The 8,276-nt window shown below is 39.4% G+C and overlaps 1 protein-coding gene across 5 annotated transcripts; it reads right to left on the bottom strand.

Annotated features, from left to right (window-relative positions):
- Positions 1–805: 805 nt before the first annotated feature.
- LOC112525641 (probable transcriptional regulator SLK2) lies at positions 806–7,563 on the bottom strand. Of its 5 annotated transcripts, none has more exons than XM_025135849.1 (11): positions 7,483–7,563; positions 6,571–6,958; positions 5,738–6,405; positions 5,165–5,296; positions 4,425–4,473; positions 4,056–4,270; positions 3,445–3,513; positions 3,251–3,351; positions 3,044–3,137; positions 2,865–2,934; positions 806–1,743 (listed from the first exon to the last, which is right to left on the bottom strand). In XM_025135849.1, the coding sequence occupies exons 2-11, from the start codon at positions 6,659–6,661 to the stop codon at positions 914–916; spliced, it is 2,319 nt and encodes a 772-aa protein (XP_024991617.1). In that variant the 5' UTR covers positions 6,662–6,958; positions 7,483–7,563; the 3' UTR covers positions 806–913. The 5 variants fall into 5 exon arrangements, with proteins under 5 accessions (XP_024991617.1, XP_024991618.1, XP_024991619.1 ...); XM_025135850.1 differs by having other exon boundaries at positions 6,835–6,958; XM_025135851.1 differs by having other exon boundaries at positions 6,844–6,958.
- Positions 7,564–8,276: the final 713 nt, after the last annotated feature.

Raw genomic sequence — 8,276 nt, 5'->3', positions numbered from 1 at the left:
ACGGGTCTCACGAAAAACCTTTGGTCTCACGTGAACCCAACCCTATATATATATATATATATATATATATATATATATATATATATATTTATATATATATATATATATTTATTTATTTATTTATTTATTTATTCTTTTGTGTCATTTAACTTATATGTTTTATATATATATTAAAAGAAAATGAAATGGTTAAAAAAACAGTAAATAAATAACATATAAAAACTGAATACAAGAGCCTATTTGAGTTCTAATAAAAACATATGACTGAACAAGAACTTATATCTCATAATAAAGGTTGTTATAATAAAGGTTATAAAAACCTCAATTGTGTGGACGTTGTAAGTTGCACTTCACAGTTCACATGCATAGTGAGGATCCAACCCACAAATGGACCTGCAACTTGCTTAACATTCAGTTTTGATGTTATTTCTAGTAATAAATGTAGAATCCAATCCTTGTCAGTAAACAGCTCCTATGATTCTAACCGTAACAGATGGATTAAGGATGCGTTTACTAAATGCTTACTCGGGTAAGTACTTATTAAATTAAATTACCTCACCGAATGAATATGACAAGAACCAAGAATCTTACCCGGTAAGTAATAACGATAACTCTTACCACAGTTAACACTTACTGGGTAAGTTGTTACATATGATGTCATTTTAGTAAACTAAAATCTCACCAGATAAATAAACGATAGTATTGAACTTTACCGTTAAGCGCTTACTAGGTAAGTGTTTTGGTAAACGGCCCCTTATTTTTATACATCTCCGACGAATTACTTGAGAGTTGACATGTATTCATATGATGGATAATTGAAAATTAGTATTTAATTGAGGATTTCCACAACTGAAAACAAAACAAGATGAAAAAGGTATATCATGATCAATACAACTGTACACAGATTTGAAGTTCATCCCTTCCAACCATAACCCATCCCCATCCCCATTCCCATTCCCATTCCCTCCTCCAATTCATCATTGTCAAAAAACCCGTTCCCCGTAAACTCGCTACCTATATCCTGAACAATATCATCACACAAATGTGCCACGTCGCTTGCCTTCTGATTCACGTTGCCGCCACCACCTGCAGAAGAGTCGCTGCGTGTAGCCCCTTTGAAACTGTTGCTTCTGGTCGGCACCGCTGGCGGCCGCGGTGAAGTCCCTGATGACGAAATCCCATATCTCAACCCCTCCCTGCCCATGCTCCCGCTAGCACCACTCTGCCCAGAAACAGACGGTTTTGCCCCTCCACCACCACCGCTGCCGCCACCATTATTCATATCTTGAAGCAGTTGCTGAATCATATGCTGTTGCAAGGCCTGACTGCTGCTGTTCGATGGCGACTGCTGATGGTTTTGTTGAACCTGAAACATAGGCCTCTGCTGGAGCATATTCGCTGAACTTTGAACCAGGTATCCATTTTGGCTCGAGTTATTGAAAGAAGACGAAGCTTCCTGTTGGGAGTTTGAATTCATCGAGTTTTGTCTCATTAGCATGTTCTGGTAGTTGGAGTGTGCAAGTGCAGCCTGGGCTGAACCACTTATCCCGGCTCCTTGGCTACCCATATGATGACTATTGTTGCTCAATGGACCATTGAGCCCGGGGTGCATTGACACCAACTTACTGAGCGCGTTTCGGTCTGCCGGGAGGCCCTGAATGCTAGATAGCTGTTCCATTTCCTGCATCTTTAGCATTTGTGATTTGGCTGCGCTTGTTTGCCGTGGAAAATTTTTCAATCCTTCTGAAAAAGAGTGAAAAAGATGATTCAATAGAGCTGGCTGTTCTCCAATGGAATATCCAAGAAAAGTGCATAAGGGTGCATTTGGTACACGAACGAGGGTGAGGTGGGTGGGCGAAAGAATTCTGGAAGGTTTTAGGGTTTTAACTCGACATGGCTAGTTTAGTAACTTACCAATCTTGTCTTGTCTCTTTGTTTTTGTTCCACCTATTATGGGCAGGACAGAAAAACGTACTTTTGTCCCACTCGGGTCCCTGTCCTCTCCCAGTCTAAATGTTACGCCAAGTAAGCGTGGGACAACAAGTTTCTGTACTGTCCTGTCCGGGATACCAAAAGCTCATAAAACCTATTCCTATACCAACCCAAGCCCCAGCCCTCTCATCTGATTATCCTAGCAAAGTTCGAGCCTAGTAGGACACGGAATTGATTTGATAGCTTGATCTAGCCTAAAAATGAGCCACATGCAATTGTCTAACTACCAAAGCTCGGATCGATGTATGGAAACAGACTTGATAGTTTAACTAAATGAGGTGAGCTTAAGGGGATGTTTACTAAGCGCTAACCGGGTCATTTATCTTACCGGATGAACATGACAAGTGCCTAGAATCTTACCTAGCAAGAGTAAGAGCGATGATTAGAATGGAGAGTCTTACCTGGTAACGTCTCCTTCCCGGTAAGGGATTACCGGGTAATTGTTGCATGCCATAACCTTTTTTGATGGACTATAATCTTACCTGGTTTTAGTAAGTTAAGAATGTTGACTCTTATCGTTATGCGCTTACCAGGTAAGCATTTGGGTGGCCGCCCCCTAAGTCTATCAAGGGCTACCAAGCAAATATAAAAGCTTGCATTGAGCTACTTATTGTAATTCATATTGTTAAATTAATCATAATTTTTCTCTAAAAAATTTAATTGCAGTTTTATTTAAAGGGTGGGTCTAACAGTTGAACAAGCTTTTATCCATGTATACAATACAAGCCAGGCTAGTGCTTTTGGGGCAAGTGAGCTCTCTTGAGTTGGTGAGCCACAAGCAGAGCCTGGTTCACAAAATTTTCACAAGCCAAGCAGTCGTGGACTCAAATATGAATTTTTAAAAAAGACCAACAAACACATTAGATCGTTACCGATAGGTCCAGCTTTAGTATCTCGACAGAAATCCATCAAGTCTTTCATGCTATTGACAACTTCAGATATCTAGTAGAAATCCAGGTAGCAAATAGTCAGTATCCTGCGATCCCGCTAAAACAATAACAGAATTGACAAAAAACCAAGATTCAAAAACAGGAAATAAGAACGTTGTTACCTGTAAGCACCTAACGTATCTTTTAGAAAAACCCAAGTCATTCAATGATTGCAACTCTAAGCTCCTTGCAAGCTGCCGCCCGGCCGTCACAACCCTGCAGCACACCAGACAATTAGTCACAGGATATGTCGAGAATCTCCAAGCTTTAATCACAAGCAGCGAGTTTTAACATTATTTTGGGAGACAAAAACAATGCTTAACACTCACATATTGCTATTCGTCTGCAAATCTTGCTGGGAGATCCCATCAGAACCACTTTCAGCAATTGTTGATTGGCATTTTTGTGCAACTTGTAACAACTGATTTACCTGCAAACGGGTAAAAAAGAAAGATAAAGAACACAATAAATGGATTTATAAATTCATTCGTCAAGTTCTTGGTAAAGAATGTAAAATGTGTACCTGAGGTGCAACCAATCTACGGGGAAGAAGCTCCTCATGCCGTCGTGCACAGAATTCCCATGTCAATATCTGAAGAGACACATGCATACAAGTTACAAACAATGTATCGCCTAGGGGTATACAAATACTCAAAAAGTGGTTTGATCAAATTAGAACTGGCCGACCAGAACTGGATATCTAATAGCAATTGGATCGGATCCAAAATTTCAACATTCAAATTGGATTGGTAAGCTCTTGGGTGGCAGTCCAGAATGTAATAAAACCGAACTGCTCCAATCCAATTATCATCCAATTAATAAATATATATAACTATATAATACTTTCTGCTTGATATTTGTAAGTAGTGGTTTTAAGAAAATTAGGAAAATACATGACTAATTAGTTGAAATGAAGGATTAATTGGTCGGAATATTATATCATCAAATCCGATCCAATGGATAACCAATAATAATATCCAATGGATGGAAATGATTCCATTGGATCAAAATCCAACATCCAATAGATGATTGGATCAGATCGCTTCCGCCTAATCCATTGGATTTTAACTGATGAACACCTCTGAATTATCACAGACCAAGAAATACAATACACTATAGAAACGTTGGATCAACCTTTAAGTCGGGGGTGAAAATAACTTTGAGCTGACCCTCACGAACTACACGAAGTTGCTCGTATATACTTTCTTGGACAGCTTGCCCGTACTCCAAAACCATTATTCCAGAAGGAAATCTATATTCCCGGGGCAAGTCCAGAAACAAAAGCTCGTCGATAACACCGCTACCGAATTTGATTTCACTAAGTCTTGGCAGTACCTCAAAAGTTGCCTCTGTTAATGCAAAAGGGTGGAATGAAATCCAGATATTCAAAGACAATTTACACTAGTACAAAAATGTAAATATAGAAACAAAACATAACCACAACTAAAGAGATATTGAAAGCAATACTCAATGTATGTAGCTTATGAATTGTGAATTACATACCGAAGCCCCTTCCAGATTTTGACCCACAAATATCACACTGCCATGCATCCTATAAATCAAGTCCATAGAAACTTGTGAGGAGATTCTATTGTAAAAAAGAAATAGCACATCCCTATAGAAGAGTATGGAAATCTCAATCCAGCAGAAACAACAATGGCAACGGGAATACAAACAAACAAAAAAGAACAACACACAACAATTAAATGGTTTAGTTAAGAAGTGAGCAACTCTACAGCCACATTAGCGAGTCAATCTTATTGATTCAGCTTCAACTTATGGTTTTACAATTACAGGGTATTTATAAGTGTAAACGGGCCTAAATTTTCTTGAGCCATGGGACGCAGCTTCATGAATGACAGGCAACGTAACCTCAACTACAGGATTAATAAGATGACAAACATAACATATGTTTTCCACACATAAATGTTAGGGCAGGTTGAACTGTAATATTTTGAGAACCTCGGTACCAACTATTCATGTTTTATTCATGATGAATGTCGTGACAGATATTCATGAATATTCAGGGTTGTTCATCATGAATAATACATGAAATAGTTGGTCCCACATTTCCAAAATATATATGGTTTTCATTTGAACTTTCTCCGATAAATGTATATCTACAGAAAAAGCACCCAAAAAGCAGGATAACAGAAAATGTGATACGGAAACAAGATGCTCAACTAGAAAAGTGACTCTTATCATCATGTTCATAATACATAAACAGAAATAAACAAACATACCATAGCTGCTTGCGGAAATACACCCAATGAGTGATGCCCTACATTATCATACAAGGACAAGCACCACCTTTTCTTTGCACGTGGAGAATAGTACTCGGCCACAAACTTCCTCCAGTAGGAAATACCGTTGTCCTATACATATTTAAACCACAAATGAAATTAGAGTCATCCATTCATTGCAATAAGAAATGTAACTATAATAAGAAGGCAAGCCAAACAAACACAGCAGAAACATTTAAGGTGCATTTGGTATGCAAACGAGACTAGACAGGACTAAACGGGTGAGAGTAAGGTAGGTGGGTGAAAGAATTCTGGAAGACTATAGGGTTTTGATTTGACAAGGGTAGTTTAGTGATTTACCAAATCTAGTCTCGTCTCCATGATTTTTGTTCCACCGATTTTGGTTGGACATAAAAAATGCATTTTTGCCACTAAGATATTGTCCTGTCATGATCTAATGTTGAACCAAACATGGGACCACAATTTGCATTGTCCTGTCCCACATACAAAATGCACCCTTGAAAAGAAACAAGAATAGAAAAGTGACACTGAATTCTTGATAATCATACTCACAGGTGGCCGTTGGCGCTGATGATACAAGTATTGCATCAGTCTTCGTGAGCATACACCCCCATCGTAGGGTCGTTTAACAGCAGCCGCAGGTTGCAAGCTCTGCTGTTGTAATTGTTGCCTCAACTGCAACTGCTGCTGCTGCTGAAGCAAATGTGCTCGTTGAACAGGCGGCAGAGAGTGCAGCAACTGCTGTTGCTGTTGTTGCTGTTGGCGTAGTCTCTGTTGCTGAATCAAAGTTTGTAACTGGGGATTTGGGCTTTGTAACTGCATTGAATCTTGTCTTTGCAAAATCTGTTGCAAAACCTGTTGTTGCATCATGTCTTCCTGCTTGATATCTAACCGAGGTTTCTTTTGCAAGTGGGATATATTATCATTATCTTGAATGAACGATCCAGGAACTCTTGAGCCATTTGGCAGTGAAACTTGGCCAATTCGTGGGGGTGGCAACGATGTGGCGGTAGAAGCTCCTTGACGAGGACCCGGCTGCTGCTGCACTTGTTGCAAGTGTGGATCTTGATTGGAGCTCTGCTGCAATGCCGATGGCCCATCTATAACAGAAGAGCCTGAAATGCTTATATTATTGGAGGAGAACGATAAGGGTGATGCAGGCAATCGCATATAAGATTCATTGTTGGCACTTGCACTTCTTTGAAGACGAGGACCACCTCCTGAAAGCCCCGAGTTAGCATCAGTAACCAATGAACTTGCCCCAATACTAGGTCCCGAACTCATGACAGTATTGCTTATGTCCCCAGAGATAGGTACCATGTTCGGACGCATGTTTCCAGGAATTGAATTTGCAGAGTTCCCAAAAGAGCCCAAATGTGAATTACCTAGAGCCTGAGACTGCATATCTCCTTGGAAAAAGATGCCGGAACTCGATGATGAATGTACCATCCCGACACCGGCCCGAGAAGGCCCCATCCGGGGTAGAGCCGATTGCTGGCTCGAATCCAAGTAGTTTTCCAGCGCCAGATTTTTCAGACTATTCTCGTGATCAATTACAAACAGATACTAAAATTGGATCTGTTCAATGCCCCCAAGAGAGGCTGATTTTTTCCACCTTAAACAAATTATACCCAAGGCTAGAATCTTACATCACCAACCTCAAAGATGTTTCTAGTTTGAGATTCCAAGCTTAGAATGGAGTTGTTAGCTTGAAGAGTTCACAGACGAAAAGAATTAAGAAAGGAAAAACATCAGCAGTTCTTCATACAAGACCTGTAATCAAGAACCATTAACAACGCAGATCAATACTAACAACACAGAATAAAACAAGATTTCTTAAGATCAGAGCAACAATTACCACAAAAACCCTAACTTGATTGGAGAAAAACCTAATTTAGAACATATCAGCTAGCCAAATAAAAGCGGAACACCGAATTTCCCCGAAATTACCTCCTAAGAAAGCGTAATAGCAACGAAAACCACCAAGTTAACAGCTAAGACTCATAAATTCAGAAGGTCACAAGAAACCTTATCACATTCATTGAAAACCGTAAAAATAGATCAAATCTCTACAAATAACGCTTCCGTAAATTACGAAAAGGGGGGATACGTAGAAACCCATCAAACCCTACTACGTGAAATCAGAAGAAAGTTGAGGTTGAATTCAAAATTTGAAAGCAATAAACAAAGATCTGATTTTTGCACTGTTTAAGCATTTGATCAAATAGTTAAACCAAACGGCGATGAAGAATTCCTCAAATTTAGCGAAATTAAAGAGAAGATAAAACATTACTAACCAATAAATCAGCAAACCTTCCAAATTAATTCTGAAGAACCATCAACACGGAGCTCAAAATTTTGGTAGTGTTCGATCGGAGTTTATGTATCTAGCGGGAATCGGAGAGGGGAGAGTGACCGGGAGTGCCGGTGGATAGCCCTACCTGACTGGCTGTAGCCGGTTTGTGCTGGGGACGCGTGTGATCTGATAGATCGGGCGGTGATCAGGTGCATTGAAAACACGTGTCAAAATCTGATCCAATCGATGGATGGCTCTTTGACAGGGTAGGTCTTGAGAGGAATTATCTGGTACAGCCGTCATTTGGGTTAAAACGGAAACAACTAACTCGGTGGGACTGAGTTCAACTCGTTTTCTCTGGCCCAAGACAAAGAAAAAGTTGAAAGATAATAGACCGAGTCGGTCAGAGGTCGGTCTTTTGACTTTACTTTACCACCAATTTACATAAATAGTCCCCATACAATTTGTTGTTTGGCATGTTTGCTCTATTGAAAAAGTAGTTTAAAATTTTGATCCTTGAGGTAGCGTTTGGTACGTAGAAAGGACTGAACAGGACTGAACTGGACAGGACAGGACATGACAAGAAGGTAGGACTAGACATGACTGGACGGGACAAAACTAGACATAACAGAAGTATGTCTGGTGTTTGGTACGATTGGGACTGGACGGGACAGAACTAGACAAGCTACCCCCAAAAGTTATTTAATAATTTTAAATATTATATAATAGTTATAATTAACACAAATAAAGTAAATAATTGAATAATTTAATTTCTAAATATTTGTACATAGTTTT

This window comes from Cynara cardunculus (genome assembly GCF_001531365.2).
Source record: "Cynara cardunculus var. scolymus isolate 2C chromosome LG 13, CcrdV1, whole genome shotgun sequence".
Classification (NCBI taxonomy): domain Eukaryota; kingdom Viridiplantae; phylum Streptophyta; class Magnoliopsida; order Asterales; family Asteraceae; genus Cynara; species Cynara cardunculus.
The sequence above is the reverse complement of the archived record's forward strand: the minus strand, read 5'-3'. Positions and strand labels throughout refer to the sequence as shown.

Bases quoted from the DNA above. Each gene is read 5' to 3' on its own strand.
- LOC112525641 (XM_025135848.1), bottom strand. From the start codon at position 6,661: ATGGGGCCTTCTCGGGCCGGTGTCGGGATGGTACATTCATCATCGAGT. The intron at 4,474-5,164 runs GTATGTTTGTTT...CTTGATTTATAG, and splicing joins TATTTCCGCAAGCAGCTATG to GATGCATGGCAGTGTGATAT. The intron at 4,271-4,424 runs GTATGTAATTCA...TTGCATTAACAG, and splicing joins AAAATCTGGAAGGGGCTTCG to AGGCAACTTTTGAGGTACTG.